Source organism: Leptinotarsa decemlineata, unplaced genomic scaffold (genome assembly GCF_025532065.1).
Source record: "Leptinotarsa decemlineata unplaced genomic scaffold, Ldec_3_MD MMD2_tig00004307_RagTag_RagTag, whole genome shotgun sequence".
In the NCBI taxonomy this organism is placed as follows: domain Eukaryota; kingdom Metazoa; phylum Arthropoda; class Insecta; order Coleoptera; family Chrysomelidae; genus Leptinotarsa; species Leptinotarsa decemlineata.
Window position 1 is genome coordinate 14,117,833 of NW_027412606.1, and position 26,790 is coordinate 14,144,622.

Below are 26,790 nucleotides of genomic sequence, written 5' to 3' on the forward strand. Positions count from 1 at the left end.
GACTTGACATGTCCATGGATAGCAGAGATGATTTCATTCCAAGAGAGTTGAATAAAACAAAGAAGAAATTGAGAGAAATTTTTAAAATTTTAGATACCCAACAGAAATTTTTACGTCTTATCGTACAGGTAAGTTATAATGTTTTATAACTCGTCGTCATTAGTTCCAGGCATTTAAAATATAAACAAACGTCCACAGTGATCGTTGTGATTACTAAGGAAGGTTACACCAAGGTTTTTATCTATCCTATCTACCTATATTGGGCGGCTAATTCAACCCTGACTATATTGAAATCATCTTGTTCAATGGCTTCCCAGAAGGAACCGTAACCAATATTTTCTACCAAAAAAGTGTACGCCACTAATTTTTACAATTTTTTTTTTTTCACATTGAGGAACTGAAACTACACCCTTTTTATCTCCAGCATTCTTGTCGAATCTTGCTTTGTTCTTGAGAAAAAAATTAAAACCACTTAATTGCATGTCCCTAAAACAACAAACTGAAAAATTTGAATTATCAAACCATTACCCAATTGAGGTGTAATTGTTATTTTTTTCATATCAATAGTCTATTCTAGTCTTAGGAATTGTTATCAAAAGTAATCAAGTAAGTAAGTAAATAATAATATCAAGTAATAAAAAAATATTAAATAATAAAAATGTTGCATGTCCATAGACATGCAACAGATCAACTGTTTATGATGAAACTCAGAATGTTATTCATTAGGGTAGTGTTTTAAGAATGCCATGGAAAGAAAAAAAATGCTCAAACAAATCAGACTTTGACGTAACTTAAAATAGTGCAGAAGTATTCATTCGATAATAATTATTTCAAATGTTTTTAAGAGCTTCAAATTATAGAGTTCGTTACTGATATAAGAAAATGGTACGGTTTACAAACTCAGAATTGGCCGATATGCATTTTGTCATTTTGTGAGAATTCAAGAAATACTTTATTTTGAACAGTTGAACTGAACAGTTTTAAAAAAACGCAATACGTATTTCGCTGTATAATAGCTTCTTCAGGCGTGTCCGTACTGCGGTTATAGATTGGAATTGAGGGTGATGATCTCATCGGATGTCATTTTTTACTTCCGAGGTATCGTCATTTTTTCGAATTTGTGTTACCTATACTATTAGAAAATATCCCACTGGCATTAAAGGAGAATATGGTTCTTGTACAAAGGGCTCTACCTCACTTTAGCATGATAGCACGTCAATCTCTGGATGCAAATCAAGGAGAAGACTGGATCGGTCGCGCAGGTCATGGCCACTCTGGTCACTGGATTTAAATCCTTTAGAGCTCTTACTCTGTGGACACTTAAAGTCCCTCGTTTATAAAATTCCAGTCAACACTGAAAAATAATTACTCCAACGGATACGGGATTCACGTGATCAGATTAGACATTCGCCGGAACTATCTAAAAGTGTTCGGCACACGATGTTTAGACGAGGTAATGCTTGCATAAAAGTTGGAGGACAGCTCGAGCAGTTCTGAGTATATATGTGAACCACTTGCATATATCATCAACAAATCTGTGGAAGACGACATTTTTTCAGATATTTTGAAAGTAGTAAAAATTGTTCCTCTCTTGAAAAGAAATGATCCCTTGTTGATTAACAACTACCGCCCAATAACTATTCCTAGTGTGTTGAGCAAAGTAATTGAAACATGTATCTGTGAACAACTACTTCCTTTCTTAACGAAACATAATGTAATTAATAAATGTCAAAATGAATTTTGCTCCGGTAGATCGACGGAAAGTGCGACTACAGCTTTCTTGGAAAATATCTACAGAGGAATTGACAAAAGAAAGTTTGCCGCACTCTTCTACGATTTATCAAAGGTTTTTGATTCTATAAACTTCAATATACTGGCCAAGAAACTTAGTGCAATTGGAATCCGAGGTAAATTTCTATCTTTGATTATGTCTTACATGAAATTTCGAAATATGTACGTAGAATGGGATAATGTAAACTCGAATACTTATGACTTGGAAGTTGGAGTTACACAAGGCTCAGTCTTGGGACCATTAATGTTTTTACTATACATAAATGATTTACCACAATAGTGGTAAATCATTTATAGTGGTAAATCATACCACGATAGTTCTTTTTTCCGATGATACTTCTATGGTAGTGTATGTGTAGCCTAATATAGTGAAGTGGTCGAACTAAAGAGCTCCATCAGAAAGTCACTCATGGTATGTAAACAACTGCATTGAAAATTATAAAAAGCGGTGAAGCATATAGTATATGACGTTCTGAAAAACTAAAAAAGAAGTATATTAGCAAACTGTAAATAAATAGTGAAAACAAATTAAAAAAGACTACCGAAGTAATAAGAGACTCCCAGAATAAAAACTATCAACAAATGCCCTTATCAGTTGAAGATAAGCATTTGGCTAAGAGTGTCCATACACGTTAAAATCTAATTGCCAAGCTATTGAAATGGAAGAACTTCGTCAAGAAGTCATTAGAAATAGAAAAGAAATAAAAAGTGCAATAGAAGCAAGCGAAGCCAGAGTATTACTGACATTAGAGGAATTGAATAACAAAGTGAATAAATTGGAAAGGGAAAATCAAGACTTGAAGAAGAAGGTTGAGCTACTCGAAAGGACATCAAAAAAAAATAATATCTTGATACTTGGTTTGGACCAAACAACAGAGAATACTACGGTCAATGTTTGCACAAAATTAAAAAATTCTCTTGGTATCAATATCACTGAAGATGATATAAATAACATTTATCCATTGAGAAATATGAAAAGAAACCCATTGAAAGTGGAGCTGATATCTTATATGAAAAAACAAGAGATACTAAGAAATTGCAAGAAGCTGAAGGGAACAAATATATCAATCCTACAGGACTTGACATTTGAACAAAGGGCAGAAAATAGAATATTACGTGAAAACCTGAACAGAGCAAGACTAAACAAGGATAATATAACGTATATAAAAGGAAACAAACTGTACATCAATAATAAAGCATACACTGTGGAACAACTTGAAAACGCTGAAGAATATCCCCTCTACGAAAAACATAATAGCGCACCTCCCACACCAAACATAAGGAATAAAGAATATACTTTAGAAATAGAATCCAGTCTACCAGAATTTTTCAACGATTCACTCAGCCAAGGCACAGCTACGCAAGGAACGGAATCCCATCAAAAAAATAAGACTACCGAAAAATCAGTTATCACTACGAACTCTAGTATAATTAAGAAGAAAACAGGAGAACAACCTTCCAACGGAAAGAACAGACTACGATCGGCAAATAAATAAATAAGCAACGGCAAGCTGTAAATTAACTACATACATATTCTTACGATTCTATAGGTATTCCAGAAATAGCAATCTTTACATACCTTAGATATATTTATATAATCTCACCATTCTTCGTTATTGTGAACTCTTTCAGAATTTATAGTATAAAACATTCTATTCCTTTGTATTAATATAGTAATATTTGTAAATCTTATCAGTATGGATCCTTATATAAGAGATTTTATAGTAGAAAAAATAAGAACATACCCCCTGAATAATTGCAATGAAGCGAAAGAAGTCTTAGCGATAAATAATAAATTCAGTGATATAAAAGTCCTCAATACTAATATTTGCAGTATTTCAAAAAATATAGATGAACTTAAAATCAATCTTGAAGAGCTTAAAGCGTCTTTCGACTGCATAGTCTTAACAGAAACTTGGCACGTGCCTGATACTTCCACCCTTAATATGACCGATTATGTTACTCTATACAATGACAGCAACTACAACCAAAATGACGGTGTCGTTGTGTTTGTAAAAGCAAACCTATATCATTCCTATAATCATATCGAACTAAACGGAAGTGTATTACTGAAAATCAATATGACGGTAGACGAACAGACCATCTGCATCTACGCGTTCTATAGATCTCCAGCGAGTAAAATTGATGACTTCCTATATCAACTTAACGAATTGCTAAACAAAGAGAATAAGAACCCACATTACAGTTTATTCGTTGGTGATATAAACATTGATCTATTGAAGGAAACTGAAGATTCGAAAACATATCTCGACATTATGAGTGAATATGGGTTTCACTCAACCATAAACACCACTACCAGAGCAAGGAATGGATCGGAATCATGTCTAGATCATATATTTATTAAAACGAAACAGCAAAACTTCAACAATCTATTGCCTATAACTATCTCCACCACAATCACAGATCATTACATAACGCTACTACAAATCGTACTAAATAATAAAACAAAAAATGAAATAAATAACAATTCAAAAAAATACTTTCAAAGATTAGACAAAAAAGAACTGCTTGAATCCATAAGCCACATAAATTGGGAGGATGAATTATACCCGATGCATAATCTTGAAACTGTAACAGAAAAATTCATAAATATAATAAATACCTGTATTCGTAAATCAACAAGACACATAAAAATGAAAAATAGTGAGCGCAGACGAAAAAACTGGATTACGAAGTCCTTGATAACACATATCAACGAAAAAAACCTATTGTATCGCCTTTGGAAACAAGACCCAACCAATGAGAACATGAAAAATGATTATCTCACAACCAAAAAAATAACTGAGAAAAAAATACGAGATGCAAAAGAAAAGTATTATGGAAAGCTAATGGAAAATGAACAGAATACAAGCAAAAAACTATGGAAAACGGTTAATGAAATTCTGAAAATCGAAACAAAAAAACAAATAAATAACATCAAAAATGAGAAAGGAGAAATCGTCACCGATCAAAAAATAATCGCTGACATGTTCAACAGTTTTTTCGTGAATGTAGGAAGAAACCTAGCGAAAAACATTAAAAAAAATCCTATTCACAAAAATAAGAAAAATATAACGAATAATTCAATTTTTCTCACACCTACAAGTATGAATGAGATAAGGAACACTATAAATGAATTGAAGAATAATAAATCTCCTGGACACGATGGAATCAAAGCCGAAAATATGGGCGTAAGAGGTACTGCACACAAATTACTTAAAAGCTACTTAACAAATAGAAAGCAAAGAGTGAAAATTGGAATCCAAATCAGTGCAGAAATGGAAATAACATGCGGTGTACCTCAAGGGACAGTACTGGGGCCGGTGCTATTCGTGATCTATTTGAATGACTTATTCATACAAAAAACAATCGGGAAAATTATAAGTTTTGCGGACGACACGGTAATATACTATAAAGATGAAGACTGGTACAATCTGAAACTGAACATTGAAAAAGACCTAAGAAATCTCAAAGACTGGTTTGACAGTAGATTACTTTCAATTAATTTTGACAAAACAGTATACTTACCATTCAGCAGTCTCTCAACATCCTTGCCAGAATACACTCTGAATATTCAACAAAATCTTGTAATTAAACCTGCGAAAAAAATCAAATATCTGGGTATATATATAGATAATCATCTTAGATGGGACCACCATATACAGTACTTAACAAAAAAACTACGTTGTATTTCATATAGACTGAAACAAGTCGGAAAGTTCGTGAATTACAAATACAGAAAAATTCTATACCACAGTTTAGTAGAATCACACTTGAATTATGGCATCATTGGTTGGGGAGGAGTATCAAAAACTCACCTACATCCTCTTGAAGTCTCTCAAAGACGATTTCTTCGAATACTACTCAATAAACCTGCAAGGTATGAAAGTAATTTGCTGTATAAAGAGACACAAATTTTAGATTTGAGACAATTATTCACCGTTCAGATAGGATGCCAGCTATACAAGAACAAAGCTGAACATGACACTCCAAACCACCCATACGCAACGAGAAAAAGGCATCACCATTGTATACCACTGGTTTCCAAATCTATAAGACAGAGAAGCTATCGTTATCTAGCTCCCAAACTATTAAATTATTTACCAAAAGAAATTACATATGAAACTTCTATGAAACGCTTCAAAAAACAATTAGTATCATTTGTAAAGGAAAATGCAAGAACGGATATTCATAAACTAATTGAAGGTTGAACCACTGTCCAAATATATTGTTATTATGATTATCAATAGCTTATTTATATATGTATGTATGTATGTGTATATGTGTATGTATTGTGTATGTATGTGTATATATGTATGTATATGTGTGTGCGTATGTATGCGTGTATATGTATGTATATATGTGTATATCCATTGTTCATTAGATATAAGATTTCTGCAGAGATTGAAATGCATGTATGTATACTCAAGTTTATCTATACTATTATAATATGAATTAATCAGGTATAATTTTAATTGATGTATATTAATTTTACACTTAGTTTTATATTTTATCTTTCGTGACTGTCTCTTTTGTAATTCCACAAACAAGTATGTTTGATACTTCTGTGGATATTATTATGTTTATTCATTTTTATACACAACTCTTATATTATTGTATGGATTTTATTTTATCACGAATAAACGTCATTATTATTATTATTATTATTATTATTTCCGCAGAAGCCGACAGCCCTTTGGAACTAAAAAAAATTGAATGTAATAAGTCATAATTTCTCAAAGTGGTGTCAAAGAAATAAACTTATGGTCAACGCAGAAAAAACAGTATTGGTACAGTTTTCTCCAAGAAAATATATGGAACATCACATACACGTTATTATAAATAACACGAATATATACCCTTCAGAATCCACAAAGTTTTTAGGAGTTCACATCGACCACTCATTGAATTGGCAATTTCAAGTCGACTACGTTAGTAAAAGACTCAATAGCAGTTTCTATGCCTTGATGCAGCTTAAAAAAATACTGACTGAAGAACAACTGTTAGATGTTTACTATGCTCTTGTGAATTCTGTTCTATCTTATAATGTAATCTTATGGGGGGACGCAACAAATATACAGGGTCTTTGTTGGTCAGAAACGAATAATTCGTATGCTTCACAATCTACGTCATACTGATTCATGTAGACATGTTTTCAAGCAAAGGAAGATATTAACAGTACCTTCTCTCTATATTTATAAATGTCTGCTGTTTGTGAAAAATCGCGAACTAGAATTAGAAACTAACTCCCAATGTCATAATTACGCAACAAGGAACGGAAATTCAATCAAACTACAACAACATCGTACAAAAGTATTCGAAAAGACGCTATCTCTGGCAGGTTCCAAATTTTTCAATTGTCTACCTTCCGGTCTAAAAAGTGTAGCATCAATTTTAGTATTTGAACGGAGAATCAGAGAATATCTCGTAGATGGTTGTTTTTACAATATTAATGAATATTTTAAATATCTACATTCGCCAATCAACAATTAATATCATGTCCGGCATTACCTATTTCAACTATTATGTATATGTATACACCCTTTTGATTTTTTATTTTAAACAAGCACTCTCATGTGTTAAATTTATGACTTTTGTAAAACTGCTGTACTAATGTTTATATACATTTCATGTTTTTTACTATTGACGACTCCTATATCATTGTGAAGTGATCACTTTAAAGAATAGAGATATTGTATTGTATTATCCATATCATTTTACTATCTAAATGGCTTCGATATCATCAAGGAAATGTTAACATGACATTGTGTTATTTGCAGAAGATGGAAATAAAAACTGAGGCAGATGATGTGGATGAAGGAGTTATTTTTAGTACTCGAAATTCAGTAGAAGGCTCTTCAAACAAGTGATAATCATCAAGAAAATATAAAAAATATATAAGTATTGTGGATTTGACTAATATAATAAGCTTATCATACCTGGACCTCTGTCAAGTGAAATCGATCTAATTTTTCAGTCATATCAGGAGTGAATATGCCATTGCTGATTGGACTTTCGCATACAAAACCATAAATATAAAAAATATATAAGTATTGTGGATTTGACTAATATAATAAGCTTATCATACCTGGACCTCTGTCAAGTGAAATCGATCTAATTTTTCAGTCATATCAGGAGTGAATATGCCATTGCTGATTGGACTTTCGCATACAAAACCATTAGTGCACAATCGTCAATTGGTTTAAATAATTCATCATGGAAAATATTTTAAAAGATAATAAAACTATTTTCAATATTGAATATTTATTTTCCCAATACATAATGTCAATTATACTAAAACTTAATTTACTTCAGAAGCAAAAATTAATTTCATGAGTAAGAAACTTCTGCTTGCGTACTTTTAGAAAACTGAAAGTTTCTTGATCATATAAACTATGTGTTGATGTCGGGAAAAGATTTGTGAAAGGAGCTAGTGACAAATCTGAAAGGATATCGAACAATTGAACAGACTGAGACCAACTTGTTCTTCAATGATATATTAATAGCAAGTCCTTACAGGGTCCATTTTTTGTCAATCACTTCAATAACTTGGTAATCCTCAATAAAAACACATTTCTCACTTACAGCAAATATCTGAAATGAGTTTATTGACGTAAAAGGGAGACAGGCCTCCTTAATATTCTAAGTGAAGTTAAGTTAGCAAACCAGCTAACGCCGCGCAGAAAGCTGAAGTAAAATCGTCAGGTACCTGCACAACGTCTTCCATTTGGAAGATTCGTAGCAAGTAACTTCCTATATATGAAAAGCAGAAATTAATTTATTTGGTCGGGACGACCGACCAAGCGTCTTCGTTTCATTCAGGTTGGAGCCCAGCTCCCTTACCCTTTTAGCTGATTTTTGTCGAAGAAGGACAAATGGGTTTATGACTGAGGAGACATCAGTACCGCCCTTCACGGAGTATCCCTACCTGGCTGGGGTGGGATGGATGAAAAATCTATTCGTCCGTTAACGGGGGACATGAGGGCCTCATTCGAGAGAGTGTCGGGGCCTTCCATATCGTGAGGGGTCGTCTACAGCATAATCTATATCTTCCCGGACTAAAAGAGTCGGGACGACCTGCACGTCGTCTTTCCCAAATTAATTCCAACTACTCATAAGCTCTATCTGCAGTTCATTCAGTAGGATGACCACTGCGCCACCTGCAGACAAAGTCTGGAACAACTCCACAAACACATACTCAGGAGTGGGAGTCAGAATGATAATTAAATATATTACGGAGAGGTGCATATGACATACTCAAGTTTAGGTGAAAATACCATCCCCTTGCCTCTCATGTGATCGACTTCCTAGGTACGTGTGGCAGATACCCGACGGAAAAAGAAGAACTAATCCAGCTAATGCCGCGCAGAAAGCTGAAGTGAAACCATCAGGCACCTGTGCAACGTCTTCCATTTGGAAGATTCCTCACAAGTAACTTCATAGTCGTTAGTCCTTAGCTCGCACAAGTTTCTCAACTTCTGAGAGTTGTCGTTGGTATGGGGACGACAGCCGACTCACGGAAAAACAGATTTTAAACAGAATTTCATTTGGTCGGGACAACCATCGATAGACCTTTTTCTGTACCGGGAACATCGTTTCAGAACGAGTGAACCGTCTAAGTATCCCGAACAAACACGCCACCTGCAGAAAAGACTCCACAAACACATACTCCGAGGTGGGAGTCACAATGATAATTTAATGTCATCCGGAAAGGTGCCAATGACATACTCAAGTTTAGGTAAAAACACCATCCACTAGTTTTAACCTACGACTTTTTAGGTACGTGTGGCAGATACCCGACGGAAAAACAACTAACCCAGCTAATACCGCGCAGACAGTTGAAGTAAAACCATCAGGCACCTGTGCAACGTAATCCAATTGGAAGATTCGTCGCAAGTAACTTCCTATAAATGAAAAGTCTATCGGTGGTCGGGACGACCACCGATAGACCAGTTTCGGAGAACTTGCTCCTCTCAGTACTGAGAAGGTCATTACAGACGGAGTGAAGTGTCTGAGTATCCCAAACAAACCAAATGAATTCCAACTAGGCATAAGCTCTATTTGCCGTTGATTCAGTAGGATATCCACTGCGCCAATTGCAGACAAAGTCCGGAAACAACTTCACAAACACATACTCCGGGGTGGGAGTCAGAATAATAAACATGAACTTGGGAATGTATTTATCACCTCTCCGGAAAGCTGTTTCAATAGTTCTGTACATTCTTATGAGTCTACCATAATATCTCAGAGAATACTTATTCGATATCGATTCGATTACATCAGAGGATTTTTGGGGTACCAAAATTAATCTTCTCCTCTCATCAAAAACAAATGTGAATACTCAAAATACAACCTCAAACATGTTATTTCTCATAATTACTGCATAAATAACACACCTCTTCAAACAACCACTCATCAATGGGATCTTGGTGTTACATTTGACCGTAAACTAAGTTTCTCCATACACTATGACACAATAACATGCTCAGCCAAACGGATGCTAGGGCTCATCTATCGTAACTGTAAGAACTTTCGTAGCAGAGACAGTTTTTAAATATTTTCAATGCATACGTCAAAACTCGGCTGGAAGATGCCTCTCTTATATGGTCACCCACATACACATAAACAAAATCGAGCCCATACAAAGAGGCTTCATGAAATATATTACTTAAAAGCTAGAAGGATGATGATGATGATTAATTAATCAATTGATTACAATAAAATAAATTTTTTTGAGCATATTTTTTAAATTATTTTCTTATAAATAGAAGTATTCTATTTAAAAAACATACACCTATTTATTTGCATGCTATTTTCTGAGCTTTTCAATTAATTAAGTTCAATGATTTAAAAAAATTGAAAAAAAATAATTTTTTTTGTCAGTTTAAGCGAATTCCTCTAGATAATCGTCAGATTATGAGACAGCACGTCTAGAACATGAAGATGAACCATATATATCGTAATCTGACGCGCTTGAGTTTTTCAAAATGGCGAATTTTTTTTTAACATTATAATAATGGCCACGAGTTTGCGTCAGATCGAAATCGTCAGATTATTGAATGAGAGCTTTTTTTTGATGCACTTAACACCCCCTTAGAAAATCAGACGCGCTCGATTAATTTTTTTTCTTTTCACTTTAAACCCTTACGTACAACCACCCGCATCATGTAAAAGATCAGATTAACATACCAACATTATTAAAAATACGTAAGACATTGATGGTATCAATATCTGACGCGCTCGAGTCAGATATTGATGCAATGTTGCAATGAGCAAACTCTACAAAAAACTCTGTGAAAATCTCGATATTTATTATGAACCTATTGGTCAAGATAGGAACCATGTTGAGAAACTTTTACACTCTAGTCAAAATACATAAATCTAATTTGAAAGTTACTCTACCATGTGAGCTTTTTACTACTACGGTAATATATATATGATTAATATTCCGAAGAGATGCATTGTGACATGCTCAGGGTTGCCCCTTTCCTCTCATGCAGACCTACGACTTTGTAAACCACCAACACTGACATAAAAAACTTGGCAAGTTGACTTGGGTGTCACACCAATAGGTGGTTCCACTTATGTTTCATTTGCGTTTACGCAGCTATTTTTATCAAGTACTTTCTTGGTTTTTCTCATTTTGTCTTCAATCGAGGACCGCCTGTCCGGTACTGACGATGCCCAATAGGCTGAAACAGCTGTCTATCGGCGGCTCTTAAATTGAAATGAATATGGGAAAGATCAAAAAGTACTTATCTATTTATTTTTTTATTTTCATGGAATTATTTTCCAGCAGCTTGACTGCATTAACCTTTCTAGATTATATATATAAAAAAGTAATATTAAGTGAATTAATCATTAAGTGTAAGTACTATTCATATAATCCTGTGTTGAGTAAAAACTGTTTTTTAAAATGAATGTTTCAACTCTTCTCTTGAATGATGAGAGTACTGAGCTGAGTGAGGTCAACTGGTAAATGGTTGTACAACTTGAGGTCCAGTGAATTTCGTATAGACATTTCTAGTTTATTCAGCGGTTGTCTAAGTTTATCTGCATTTCTAGTGGGATAATTATGATAGTCTGATTGGGTGGAGAATATACTTCTCTTTTTATAGATCTCTAACAAAGTGTTTAAAATAAATATACAAAGCAAAGGCAGAATTTTGTAAAAGATGAAGAGAGGTTGAAGTGGTTCGTTGAATGAAGCTCCAGCTATTATTCTAAGTGCTTTTTTTTGCATACAGAAAATCTTTTGAGCATGAGAGGATTTTCCCCATAAGAGAGTTCCATACATTAAATGGGAGTGAAATAGTGAGTAATACGCAATTAGTAATGTATTGGTACTTATATTTTCAGCTGGCGAAGAAGGTAGAGCTGAGTTGACAATTTTTTGCATAGAAAGTCAATATGATTTTCCCATTTAAGTGAGTCATCAATAATTATACCTAATAATTTTACGTGCTTCTGTGTGGTTACCCTATTATTTGAAGATATAACTATTTGTTGAGTTTTTCCCCTATTCAATTTAAAATTATTGGAAGTAAACCAGTTTAGAGTCTTTTCTTCAATTTCATTGGTCTTGTCGCGTAGCTTACTCATGTCGGAGTTAGAGTGAATCATTGTTGTATCATCTGCAAAACAGATGACTGTGCCAGGTAGTAGGCTTTGAAAAATATCATTCACATATATTACAAAAAGTATAGGTCCAAGGATTGACCCCTGAGGTATGCCATGGGAAACTACTTCACCTACAGATAATTCCCCGTTTGTGCAGATGGCTTGTTTCCTTCTGGTTAAGTATGAATTAAATAAGTTTAAGGCTGTACCTCTTATTCCAAAAATTTCAAGTTTACTGATAAGGATATTGTGGTTGACACAGTCGAAGGCTTTACTCAAATCCCACAATGTTAGCGAGGTGAGTTCACCACCCTCCACATGTTCGATAACTTTTTGTATTACCTTTCCCACTATTGTAGATCTATTCTTGATGAAGTCAAATTGATGGTCATGAAGAAGATTGTATTTGTTTAAATAATTGGAGAGGCGCTCTTTAATTACAATTTCTAGGATTTTTCCTAAAATGGGTATAATCGAGATAGGTCTATAGTTGTCTGGTATATTGGGATCACCTTTTTTAAAGATAGGCACTACTTTACTTATTTTAAAACAGCTATAAACAGCTGAATCTATGAAGATATGTTCGAGATGATTGTACTAACATAAAAAATAAAAAAATATCTCATCGAATGTACGTAGCCTGCGACATTTGAACATTCACCTTAGTTTTTGAACAGACCTCATACACCAATAAGTACAATATACTAATAGAAATCAACCAGCAAAACAATTCTAATAACTGGAGTTAGTATTGATATGTAATTACGCAACTAACGAAAATTTGGTGAAAAATACCTGATATCTTGTCTGGTTTCATCAATAATCATACTGAAATTATTGTTCCATGAAGATTTACATCGTGAGGAATGCATGATTCAAATATAAATACATATGTGCAAAAATTTACTTCAACAATAACTATAGGTATCATATTGTCCTTTTGCTTAAATTAGTATAACCAATCCCAACACATGTAAGTAAAACTTTTGCAGATCCATCACCACTATTTTCTTCATCTTCCTGTGGCTCAATCTTGAGGGTAACGCCAAAAAAGTCTTTAAGGTGTCTCAGAAACCATATGGAATACTCAGTGAGTGGTCCCGTTACTATTTTTGACACGTCTTTGTCTCCCAGGGCCATAAAGAGGATTGCTAAGGACTGCGAAATTGAGTTTATAACTCCACCAAAGTAAATTTCGTAAAGTAAGCGATGAGCCACAGCAGTTCCCAAGTCTTCAGGAATAGAAGGATCCTCCCCATTAGATACAACATTTGATACCTATAACATACAATAATTATACATGAAGATACCCTGGAATCTATCCCCTATACATCTTGTGATAATAGGAAATGCAAGAGTGGGTCAATTGAAATATGTTGAAGAAATGAAAAGCTCTTTGAGCTTTTTGTCATCAATAATTGAGATCAAATCGATAAGATTTCTACTGTCAACAAAAAAGTCTGTCGAGTTTAGGTCTCGGCTTGCTTTATAGTGTTCTCGGTAGATATGGTTCGAAGGATTTTTTTAATCAGTTATTCATATATTTTGTCTCAATGTTGTCTCAATGTCAGAATATTGTTTAATCAGCTTCTCAAACTCTGCAAACTTCAAAAATGCATCAGATTTGTCTAATGGAAACACTTTTTCTAGATTTATTTCTTTCCTCACGCATTTTGCTAAACAAGTTAAGTAGTATCATCAAAACATTTGAACAAGTTAAAAACTTTCATACAGATTTTGCAACATTCTAGATACAACCCAGGCCAATTCATTAATTTTTATAGGGTGGAGCTGAAGACTTCAACATTATGTTGGATATTTTAGCATTTCTTATCAGTATATAAAATATTGGAGAAATGAATCTTAACAAGAATAGAAAAAAAAGATAGGAAAGGAAAGAAACTCGACAGTAAAAGACAAATTGTGGAAAATTTATTCATAGGTTGTTATAGTTATGAAATTAGGGTGAAGCATTTTCATTAGAATCATTTTTATTTTGTTTCACAGTTTCATTATTTTACTACTAAAAGGAGTAAAAAATGATGAACCACCCATTTAACTCAACTCAACTTACCTGCTCTGCTGAAAAAGTAAATCCTTTAGTAGTTTCTGCTACTAGATGAATACCGAAGCCTGGGCTTTTTCCTGACTGTTTACCTCTACACTGATCTGTATTTATATAAACATCTGGTATGAAGTTCAGTAGGACCCCTTTTGCTTTATCTACCATCCTATTGGAAATAGCTGGAGAGACTCTTAGGGCATATGAAGTTCCCCGAATTCTTTTAATCATACCACAATCCAACAGTTGGGCAGGCCGAGTCTGTTTTCGTATTGGACATTTAAAAATTACTTCCCCTCCACCCAAAGGCATCAATCCTAAAAAACAATTGAATTTTTCAAAGTATTCTTTATAAAAATAATAGTTTTTAGTTCCCTTCAGATAAGTTATCGAACTACCAAGTCAAATTCTTGAAAATTTTTCTCATGGCGACTGGTTTTCTGATACAAAGTAATGAATTAAAATGTTTTTGCAAACAAGCTATCTTATATACCAAGTGGTAATTAACAACTTCGTGTTTGGTTCGTCATTATTACTATCAAATCAATAGATTTTCTACTGTCAAAAAAAAGGTTTCTTGAGTAGTGTATGGAGTATTTTGATATTATTTTCAGAATACTGTTTTATCAGCTTCTCAAACTCCGCAAACTTCAAAAATATATCAGATTTGTCTAATGAAAACATTTTTTCCAGAACTATTTCTTTCCCCAACTTATTCGTCAAAGTCGGACTAAATCTGCATGAAAAGGAATATTTTACAATACTTTTTGACAAAAAAAGCCAATGGTGTGATATCACTTGCCACAGAGAGGACGCTATCAACTTTTTTTTCAAATAGAAAGGGGAAGTCTTGTGTCCCTTCGCACGAAAGGTATTTCAATTCTCTATACAATGTTTTTCATTTGGATAAACGGTTGTGAAGTTATTGGTATATGAATTGGAAACCGGAAAAAGTGATGATTCATAACTGCGATCAGAAGAGGACTGCAACGGCTACGAAGTTTTCTACATTTTTTGTATATACCTTTCTTCTCCAAAATTAATTATCACAGGTTACACAAAGTTTGTAATGTATAAGAAAAACAAATTGTTCACGGAAATAAATTACATTTGGAGTAAAATTGAACCAAAATATTCGCCAAAAAAGCATTTGTTTTATTTCCGATCTAGGATTTTTTGTGAATGAACTGCATTACCCTAGTAACAGAGAGTATTGTGTTAGTTTGGTAGCTGTCACTATTGATACTAAGAATTCGCTTCTCATTTCATTTTGTTCTTTAGAGAAAAAACATAAGCAATCCTTATTTACGGCGAGACCATAACTTTCATGAGGCAGAAAAAGTGTTCGATGCAAAATTTTCCGAGATCCGATCTGCTGTAAATATCTCAGGGAATTGGTTGAAAAATTTTTCCAACATCAAAAAATTATCTGTTCACTGGGAATGTAGCTAGAGGAGCTGAAAAAATCTATCTTGGAGATATATTTTCAGTAAAACTTTGACACTCCGTTATTCGGAAACGAAGCAAACTAGGAAACACACTCATATGCACTTTTTTTCATAAAACAAGACAAGTAATCACTACCTGAAATTAATGACATCATTCAAGATACACCCTGTATAGAACCAATATTTCATCAAAAAGAAAACAACAATAACAAGTGTTTTACATTATTTGTGAACATACCTCTTCGGTTGATCTTCAAATCCAAATCTTCATCATCCAGTATGAATTTCCTGACTGTATTGAGCATAGATGATTTTATGGCATCAACAGAAGGGTCTATATTGTTAGAAGTAATGCCCCTCAATGTAGCAACTAAAGGTTGTTTGCAGAATAAACCTAGCATAACCAATGCTTCTAAATAATATCCTGAAAATATATAAATTTTATTATCAAAAACTCAAAAAAATATGAATTACTCAATTCATACCACTTGATGACATTGAAAAAAAATCAAATGCATGATAGAATTATAATACTGAATATCTTAGAAATATTTCCATTCAGTTAGGAATCATAACAATACCATTCCTCTGGTGTGATCACTTGGATTCCCTCCCCATGTAAAACAATTTGTCAAAAAATCTCGACCCAGGGCACTCTTGAGAAGGAAATAATTAACTGATCCAATAAATTTTAGCATTTTAGTCACAGGTATTCTGGGTACAACTCAAGCAACGCTGCTTGACAATGTCAAGTTGGCACTTTAATTTTCAATGTCTACATTTTGGATTAAATTGATATTGTGTGAAAGATTTTTTACATAATAGTCCATAAATTGAAGATCTTAACAAAATACACGGGACAGATTTCGATTCTTGCACCATCTATCAGCATGTGTACAAAGTTAGGTCAATCTCATTTATCGCGTTGAGGGTTTTTGACAAAACAAACGTGAATCGGTTGTCTGGGTTTCATAAAACTAGTTTTTTTTATATCAAATAGTCATTTATTTTGTCATGGCTTATAAATTACTTGGTACATGGGGAGGTAACCTTACAAGAATAAATTACCTTCAACCTTAATTTTAGGAGGGGATCTCACATTTACCACCACATTTAACAGTCAGTATCACCTTTTGATATAAAATACTAATTTTCCGAAAGCTGTACGGAAATGAATTTCCATTTTCCTTTACGTTTTGTTAGGAAAGATCCGAGTCTTAAATAATTACTAAATTGATAAAAGCTGTTCAAGAGTTTTTGAGAAGTATCATATGACTCTCAAAAAAATCAGCAAATGATTAACTTTTCCAACTAACCAATATTGTTTGAATTTTGAGTCTTGAATTTTTTACACACATCATCTGATTTCAATTCTATAAGGAATCTCAAAAAATGAGTCCGATTGTTTCAACAATTTTTTTCCCGAAATCTGTTTAGGTGACAAGAAAACTGTCACTACATCAATCTACTCAAGATTCCATAAGACTTGTTTGATTTTTATGCACGTACATCATCTGGTTCTAATTCTACAAGGGGTTTAAAAAAGTTAGTCTGATCTTTTCAACAATTTTATTCTCGAAATCTGTATGGGTGACAAGAAAATGGTTTTCACTATGTTAATCTACCCAAGATTCTATAACAGTTTTGTGATTTTCATGAACGCACATCATCTGGTTCCAATTCTACAAGGAATCTCAAAAAATGAGTATGATTGTTTCAACATTTTTTTTTGAAATCTATTTGGGTGACAAGAAAACTGTTATCACTACATCAATCTACTCTAGATTCCATAAGACTTGTTCGATTTTCAATGCACCCACATCATCTGGTTCCAATTCTACAAGGGGTTATAAAAATTTAGTCTCATTGTTGTAACATTTTTTTCTTGAAATCTGTATGGGTGACAAAAAAACAGTTTTCACTATGTTGATCTACCCAAGATTCTATAAGAGTTGTGTAATTTTCAAGAACGCACATCTTCTGGTTCCAATTCTACAATCACCAAAAATGATACATTTTGAAAAATAAATCAGTTGGAATATATTGAAGAAAATAATTTCGATGTATCAATTTCATTGAGTTGTGTATATATAATCCTCCCTCTTCACTTTATAAAATGTTAATGCTAGATAGGATATATTAGTATACCATCTTCAGTTGTCAGTACTAGAAGATCTACATCTATAATGAAGAAAAAATTCTGTGAATCCAAGTAAAAATCTTCTTGAAATTGTCGAATATCAAATGAAAAAAACAATAAAATATGTTTGAAAAAAATTCATGTAGAACAGTGACAGTGGAAGAGTTACTTATATTATACGTTCCCGAACCATATATTTGTATCAAAAGGGAAAAATACTAACCTACTCCTCTTTGCAAAGAGCAATCATGTTCTACAGCACCTCCATATAATAAACCTGGTTGAAAGTAAGCGGTTGTGCCAGTTTCGTTAAGTTCCACCACAGTTCCATTCGTTATCTTGTCCAATAGTCTGATCAAACTAATTTCATATTCTTTCAGGCCCGGTTCATCTTTCAAGGTTCTTATTTCAGATATATAAACTGGTTTACCACTTAACACAGACAAAATCAGTCTTTGCCTCAGAAAATTACTTCCCTTATAAAGTAAGATGTTACCCTTTTTAGATGACATATTTTTTAATCTTTATTTGGTTTTATGAATATCGTTAACAACTCTTTTAATGTCAAAAAAGTTATTGTTTATGAACATAATCTTTCATTTCACGATATAACCAAAAATTGTCTCTTCTTCTTATTTTTCTATGTTTTGGCTTTAATTGTATTTGGCTATGGGCCAAAGAGTTTGTGTATTGAAAGTGACGTCATATCTGTCTATCGCCATGGGATTAAAGGCGCAGACATGCTTTTTCGAATGTTGCAAATTTTTCTGTATCAAACATAGTTGTGGAAAATGGAATAAAAAAGAAAGTTTTAGTTCTCTATTTTTACATCTTGATACAACAATGTTGGAATCTTACAAAGAAAGGAAGGAAGGAATCAATTTCAAGAATTATCTCTTTACAAAGATGTGTAGATCATGCAAAGAAGTAACTTTCAGACAAAAAATGGAAGAAAAGTCATTTCGAAACAGCTGCTTCCATATAAACAATAAATAACACTAAAGAAAAATATTTTAGAAACGAATACTTTTATATGAGCACTGAACTATACAAAAAAAGACTTTTCTCTATTTAGTTTATATTTCAAATATTCATTATAGATTTGAATCAGATATCATTCACAAGATTGCTACACAATATAGTAAATGAAAGAGGTGAAATTTCACTTATACGGAACACTTTCATGAAACATTTCGATACAATTAAACAAGTCACTACATTAAAAGAGGTTGACTCCTCACTTATTTAAAGAAGGTTATTGAATCAATTTACAAAAAATCGATTAAGGACGGAACGCACCGCCGGAACTGGTAAAATAACCTCAGATGTCGAACCGATCTAAATGATAAAAAGAAGCAGCACTGCAGAAATGATAGGTTAATCAATCCTAATCCAAAAGTAAATGATTGAGCGTCACTATATATACGTTTCTATAAAAAAACCTATGGCCAGTAACGAAGTAGTTTTCTAATTAATTTTTATTTTTCTTCCTTGGAATTTGAATTTCTTTCACACGAACCGAGTACTTCATTTGAAGTGAATATCTTAAATACTAAAAGCATTCTGCTAGTGAAAACAGTCTTGTGAATTGTGCCTAATTTTAAATTACTGGTGACAATTTTTAGACTTCGGTGTTTGTATAAGGATACAAAAATGATGCGAAGACGAAGTAGAAGCCCATTGGGAGCTGAATCTTCATATAGAAGAGAGAGGAGTTTTAGTATGAGTTCTGTGAGTAGTTGTAGCTTCGAAAATGAACGGAAGACATACTTTTCCAGAAAAAACAGCGCATGTAATGAAAAAAGCCACACTGGATATGAAAATAAACATCGTGAGAGAAGACATAACAGACGTGAAAAAAATATTGGTGGTTTGTCAAAAGATAGACACAGACACAAAGAACAGGACGAGTCAAACAAAAGTCATTTGACAGGATTACACAAACCTAACATAAACAGTATGGAAGAGTCTTTGGATCCTTCTATCTGCCAATTTCGTGGCTCTTCATCTGGGAAGCAAGATGAAACTGAAGAAGACGATAGGAATATAAGTGCGAGTCGTTTGGATCGCTTGGAAAAAATGATGGAAGCAATTGTTCAAAACAAAAGTCAAGTCAATGTGAAACCTCCAATGGAACAAAGCGACCCAACCTTCTCGGGAGAATTAATTCCTAGAAATACCAACTTTACCACATCCATGTGGTTGAACAGAATCAGTGAAGAGTGCTTGGAAAGAAACTTTGATGAGAAAACTTGCATAAAATTTATAGAGAGTAAAATGACTGGAATAATCAAATCTTGGTATAAGACACTTGAATCCTATGACTATACTTGGCCAGAATTAAAGATGCTCATCACTAAATTGTTTCCTGATAATACTGAGTTTGCAGCCACTTTACGATTACTTGTTAATAGAGTTAAGAAACCTGAGGAAACCATCACACAATACTATTTCTGCAAGATGTATTTGATAGAAGCCTGCAAGATATCTGGAGTTAATGCAGTGTCTTGTCTTATTGATGGACTAGTTAATCCCTTACTGCAGCAAGAAGCAAAGGCAGGCAGTTTTTTGACTCCAGAGTCTTTATACTCTCAATATTTTTGTAACCTTCAAAATTATGAAGTAGTGGAACACCATCTCGTGGAGGATGATCATGAAATGGTATCGAGGCCCATCCACCGAGAGATAACTTTAGTTGATAACTATCCTGAGATAGATGAATTTCAGTCAAATACCAGACCACCTCCAGTTGCTGACATGTATGCTTCCAAACAATGTTACACATGTGGTAGATACGGGCACATTGCAGAGATATGTCGTCATGCTCCATTATGTTACAACTGTGGTCTCAAAGGTCATATAGCTGCCAAGTGTATGAAAAAGAAATGAGTTGCTGAACTCAGTCATTTAGTTTGAGAAGTGCAGAAAGTTGATGTTATTTGATAGGAAAGGGTTCATCCAAATTTTGATTTGGTAAAAAATAATAGGGTTCAATAATATTTTTGTTTTGGTATATTATAGCCGTAAATGATCAGTGTTGAGATTTTGTATTTGCATAACTTGAGTTTGAAGTATGATACTTTGAAGGGAATCTTATGCTTATGCCTGAAAGTCATATTTTCCAATCTGTCTGAGTGAATACACTTGGGTCAATATAACCCAATTATGGCTTTTTCTGGTAATATTGTCGTTTCAATGGCTTTCAATTGTATTAGAATTTAAAAAGGCAACTTGTTTTATTCTGTGATCCAAATAATCTGACTTATACATTTATGACAAAAAATCTTTCTGGGATTTGTTATTTACTTTATGAGTTAACGTAACTATCTACTGAGTTGTCAGAATTATTGGAACTCATGTATTCCTATTTATATAATAGTAATTGACAGGTTATGTTTCATTATTTCAATATTTTTAGGATACAATTTGGAGAATTGTGTGGAATGAATTGTGCCTTTACTGAATTCAATAAGGTAGGATTCATTAAAGAATATTTTGGAAAATATAACTTTCATGTAATTGTTGAAAAATATATCAGCTCGAGCATCAGTTTTTCATGCTACCGCTATTTGAATGAACAATAAATTGATTCAAGTGAAAACTACTAATAAATGAAACAAACTAATTTTTCATAATCTTGTAGTGTTTGTGATTAGAGAAAGTTCAACTTTTCCTGATTGCTTAGTGAAAATTACATTCAAAAAACTCTAGCAAAAAAACTTCATTCAGTATTCTTTTTCAACCCAATTTCAAACTAAATGAGTTGTGTGCAATACAGCCTAGCAAATTAATTACCTAAAAATTAATTATTGAAATATTGTTTATGGACAGTCATTACCTGGATTTTTTTAAAACTGTCAAGTGAATTTCATTTTGAGATGTCTATCTACTGCACCATGACTACACCTATTAATAAATGAGATTGCATCAATATATTTAGGCAATCTCATTTGAGAAAAATATTTTAATGATAATTGCTTGTTACAATTATGTTACTAATGAAATAGACATATAAAAATTATTAATTAATTGAAAACATAGAATACAAGGAACAAAATGACAAGACACTCAGTTTATGGGAATTTGGAGCTATCTCATATTGGCTATTAGAGTATATTGTAACTTGATGAAATTTGGAATAATCATAGTAATTTTTATAAACTGTTATCTTGGGTTTATAACCTTTTGCAAGCTGAAAAAATAAAAGCTAAATCAATAGACAACTGCTAAAGTGTATTAAAAAACAAACTGAAAAGTTCACCCCAGAAAAGTTACTGCGTAATATAAACTACTGGAAAGTCCAATTAGTTGGTAACTTGATCCATACATTTTGTCTATAAATTGAAATAATTAAATATTGATACTTAGCTTTCTCAAGTGGTTAACGTTTTGGAAAACGGTCCTTTTCCATTTTTGAAAACTGTATTCACTATAAAAATCTTGCCTCAAACTGTGAACTTTTGACACAAGTCAAAAAATAGAAATGTCCAGATGTCACATACGACAGTCTACGTGAACACACATACTGGATGTTTTTTGATAATTCAGTTCAGTTAAGGTTCATATTTCCGTTTTCAACCTCTTTACTTGAAATACACTTGTTGCCTGCTAAAAGAATATATGCCGATTCTTTAAGTTTTATAATTTTTCCATGAGTTTCTTTAGTAATTTTTTGTTTCACTCCATTCTATACCATGATCACCAGATGATTTTAGAATATATTCTGCTAACCCCTATCTTGCCATCTGCCTTATATATTCACAATGTTCATTTTTTCTCACATCTAGGGGTCTACTCACTGTAGAAGTTATTTTGGAGCTTCTGAAATTATGTACCGATAAAAGTTTTCCAGTTCAAGGAGGATTTTTATCAACAAGAATTTGAAATTGCAATGGGCTCACCTTTGTCACCGATTCTGAAAAAAAATTTCATGGAGCATTTTGAGGAAACATATATCGAAACTTACCAGAATGGTCCAAAGATATAGTGGAGATATGTTGATGATCTGATCACTATCTGGGACCATAACCCAGATAATATCAACGTTTTCTTGAATTATTTGAACTCAAGAGAATCCACGATAAAATCGGCATCAAAAAGGGAAGTTCATAATCAACTTCCTTTTCTCAATGTTATGATCAAATTGCTCAAAAGAACAATCATACTAACATATATCTCCACTATAAATATAATCACGCTAGCGTCAAAAAAGGTATAGGTAGATGTTTGTATAATAGGGCAAAATCAGTATGCAGTTCCGTTCATAATAATGAAAAGGAAATGACTGTCATTAAAATAGTTTTGGAGCAAAACATATATCCGTAACAGTTTGTGGGAAGAGCTCTTGATGAAGTTTGTAAAAGCAATATACAACATATACAGATCCCACAGTCACTATAATAACAACAATATACATACTTCCCAACTAATATCATGCCTTATGTTCCCGGTTTGTCTGAGAAATTGAGACGCATCAGTTATAAGTATAATGCAAGTACAACCTTTGGAACCACAAACACATTGAGGTCTTTTTTGACACAAACTAAACCCGAAAATACAGTTGAGAGAGTGAAACGTGTTTACAATATATCTTGTTCCTATGGAAAAAGTTATAGAGGTGAAACCTCAAGACCCCTAGATGCGAGAAAAAATGAACATCTTGAATATATGAGGAGAAGATAGATGGCAGGATCTGGGTTAGTGGAACATATTCTAAAATCATCTGGTGAACAAGCTAGAATGAAGTGAAACAAAAATCATCACCACAAAAACACAAGGAAAAACTAGAAAACTCGAAGAATCCGCATATATTATTTTTGCAGGTAACAAGTGTATTTTGAATAGTTCTGTGGAAATGATTCGTACCTGGTTGTCATTACTAAGAAGAGAGATTGAAAACGAAAATATGAACCTTAACTGAACTGAATTCTCAGAAAACATCCAGTATGTGTGTTCATGTAGACTGCCGCGTGTGATATCTGGACTTGGGTAAAAAAAAATTAGAACCATCACAGTTTGAGGCGAGATTTTTATAGTGAATATAGGTTTCGAAAAAGGAAAAGGATTGTTTTCCGAAACGATAACTACTTAAGAAAGCTAAGTATCAATATTTACTTTTTTCAATTGATTTTTTTTTATTTGTAGGCAAAATTTATAAATAAGACAAGTTACTGACTAATTGGACTTTCCAGTAGTTTATATTACATACTAACTTTTCGGGGTGAACTCTTCAATTTGCCCTTCACTACACCCCTTCAGATTCTTTATTGATTTAGCTTTCATTTTTTCAGATTGTGAAAGGTTTTAAATCCAAAAATGAAATATTGAGTTATCCACAAAAGAAATGTTGTTTGAAGAATAATTATAGTCATAATTTTTAAAATAATTTTTTTATTTTATAATATTAAAACATTTCTGTAGTTGGGGTACTTTACTGTTATAATACTCCGTAAAATCTATTGAGTAATGAAAAGTCACCCAGGAAATATGTTTTTCTCGGAGTCTACTCACAATAAAACTTCCATGAATCAGATCTTTTTTTAACACCATCAATTTATACACTGATTTAAATGTGAAAAATCATTAGAAATGATATATTGTGAAAGAAAAGTCGTGGATTATTTGGAAATTTTTGTTATTTAATTATTGTTGTTGAGAATGAAATCTGTCCACCGTGGAGAAGATTTTTTGTGAATAAGGTTATTCAGTACTGAAAATACGCATGGTGACTAACTAAATACAGAAGTTACAGTGAGTGATATGACTGAAGAAAAGAAAACTATTCAATTGAATAATTGTATCAGTTGAGTGAATTGTAAAAGTTCAAATTTACAAGGAACGGCCATGTTTTGTAGTGTTGAATGAAATATTTCAAGTCGATGGGTGCACTACTTATTTATTAGTGAAATATGTATTTGTATTAATTGAATAAATAGTGTCTTATAGAGTAAAACTATACAAGAATAAAAAGTTGTGTTTTGTGGTATCAAATACAAATTTTTAAATGCATATGCCACTTATGTAGAAACCATAAGTGTAACATTGATAACATTAGGATGAGTGGAACAAGTAAGATAAGATGGATTCGTGTAACAAGAGTATGCTGAATAAATAATAACCAACCCGGTTTCCACAAAATAAAAGTACATATCCAAGGTGAAGAGAGATAGAAAGGTAATCACGAAATCATGTAAGATAAGATGGATTCGTGTAACAAGTGAAGTGTACATATCCAAGGTGAAATAAGAGAAAGGTAGCCACAAAATCAAATAAGATAAGATGGATTCGTGTAACAAGTGAAGTGTAACAAAAGCATGGTGAACAAACAACAGCCAACCTAGTTTCCACAAAAAAACAAAAAGTTCTTATCCAAGGTGAAGAGAGAGATAACCACAAGATCTAGTAAGATAAGATTGATTTGTGTAACAAGTGAAGTGGATGAAGAACGGATGGTGAGAACAGATGAAACTGAGTTGGAAAAGGTCAACGAACAATTTAAGGGAGAGATAAACATGAAAATGACCTACATAGCGTGTCCAACATCTTGAACAAACTATACTGATTTCAACAAAAACAATTTTTGGATTCACTAAAATCATCACAAGGTAACACTTTTGATATACAGTTATTGTATCTATCATAGACAATTTGCGGTATCAACCAAGGACTAGTTGCTAGTTGTTACTTCATCAATGCATAGATTATACTGGATTACAGCAAGTACATAGGTTGTGACGCATTTATCTCTATGAATGCTATAATGATGATCAAGAAGGGACTAGGCCCAAGTTTCGGGACAAAAACCTGGAAAAAGACGTCTGTTGAGGATAGGTAGTGTCGGGGGGCTTGCGCGGTAGTATAGGGGAAATCCTAAGTTGGGGCCCGGCTGGCAAACGCGATCCCGACTGTATGGTCAGTCTAACACTACTATTAACTGCTGTAGAATTGATGACATCCAAAAATACTTCAAGATGTATAAAAACCAAATCTGAGGCTTAGTCAGTCTTTGCTGAGACTTCAAGATATAATTTTCGTCCTCCCAGTCAACGTGCATATCACTGCTGGAGTCTACCGCAGAAGCAGATGAAGTGTTTGTTACTTCAGGTTACATTCGATCACGGCCTACAAGCCTAGATTTTGTTCTCTTCAATAATGATTCACAAATATTTGAAAGTTTTCTCCATCCATGGGGATTATTTAGTTTATTGATAATTTACTCAAAACTTAAATGAGTTTGTGAATCTAACGGGAACAAATGCAAGATGGGCTTGAATCTGTTTCAGATTTTGTAGAGGACAATATATCGAGATTAGACAAAGTTAATGTGAAAATGCATTGTTTTTAGAACATTAAGTAAGAAAAAATATAGTGTATCACACCGTTCATTACCAAGAGGACTATTATCAACTTTCTTTAATATGAAAAAAAGGGTTTTGTGATATCTCATATGTTGGGTCATAAAATTCTCTATCCTACACTGGTTTATTTATCGAAACTGACCAGTCGTTTCTGAATGTTTGAAGAATTTGCAAAAAAACTATAAATTCAACTTAATTGAAAATTGTATCCAGTTTATCCCAAAAAATGTTCAAAACGTCCCACCAGTCACTTCCTGACCAAATCGAGTTTACTTACAAATTCATTCTTTACATTATAGAATGTTTCAGGTGTAATTTCGTTGCAAGCACCTTTTATTCGAGATTCATTGAGATTTTCACTAGACAGTTTAC

General features: G+C 33.1%; 3 protein-coding genes and 1 long non-coding RNA gene across 4 annotated transcripts in view; 2 read left to right on the plus strand and 2 right to left on the minus strand.

Moving 5' to 3' along the window:
• The window catches only part of TrpA1 (Transient receptor potential cation channel A1), a 130,484-nt gene extending 122,437 nt beyond the window's left edge, over positions 1-8,047 (plus strand). Inside the window, exons 19-20 of the mRNA XM_074179026.1 lie at positions 1-128; positions 7,572-8,047. Coding sequence (XP_074035127.1) covers positions 1-128; positions 7,572-7,661 — 218 coding nt within the window. The 3' untranslated portion in view covers positions 7,662-8,047. The remainder of the gene's footprint in view (positions 129-7,571) is intronic.
• Positions 4,168-5,724, minus strand: LOC141483933 (uncharacterized). Its single transcript, XR_012466375.1, has 2 exons — positions 5,320-5,724; positions 4,168-4,380 (listed from the first exon to the last, which is right to left on the minus strand). It is a non-coding gene; the product is annotated as an uncharacterized lncRNA (long non-coding RNA).
• Positions 8,048-13,301: 5,254 nt separating the features above from the next.
• Rtc1 (RNA terminal phosphate cyclase 1) lies at positions 13,302-19,001 on the minus strand. The gene is made up of 4 exons (XM_023170006.2): positions 18,285-19,001; positions 16,160-16,345; positions 14,486-14,790; positions 13,302-13,689 (listed from the first exon to the last, which is right to left on the minus strand). Exons 1-4 carry the CDS (start codon positions 18,571-18,573, stop codon positions 13,339-13,341), a joined length of 1,131 nt encoding a protein of 376 aa, XP_023025774.2. The 5' UTR covers positions 18,574-19,001; the 3' UTR covers positions 13,302-13,338.
• A 413-nt stretch (positions 19,002-19,414) lies between these two features.
• LOC141483934 (uncharacterized) lies at positions 19,415-24,591 on the plus strand. The gene has a single exon (XM_074179027.1). The coding sequence runs from the start codon at positions 19,715-19,717 to the stop codon at positions 20,948-20,950; it is 1,236 nt and encodes a 411-aa protein (XP_074035128.1). The 5' UTR covers positions 19,415-19,714; the 3' UTR covers positions 20,951-24,591.
• The last annotated feature ends 2,199 nt before the right edge of the window (positions 24,592-26,790 follow it).

Excerpts from the sequence above, each read along its gene's own strand:
- Rtc1 (XM_023170006.2), bottom strand. The coding sequence starts at position 18,573 with ATGTCATCTAAAAAGGGTAACATCTTACTTTATAAGGGAAGTAATTTT. Across the intron at positions 14,791-16,159 it reads TTTGAAGATCAACCGAAGAG|GATTGATGCCTTTGGGTGGA; the intron begins GTATGTTCACAA and ends ATTGTTTTTTAG. Across the intron at positions 13,690-14,485 it reads TTACTTTTTCAGCAGAGCAG|GTATCAAATGTTGTATCTAA; the intron begins GTAAGTTGAGTT and ends TGTATGTTATAG.
- LOC141483934 (XM_074179027.1), top strand. The coding sequence starts at position 19,715 with ATGATGCGAAGACGAAGTAGAAGCCCATTGGGAGCTGAATCTTCATAT.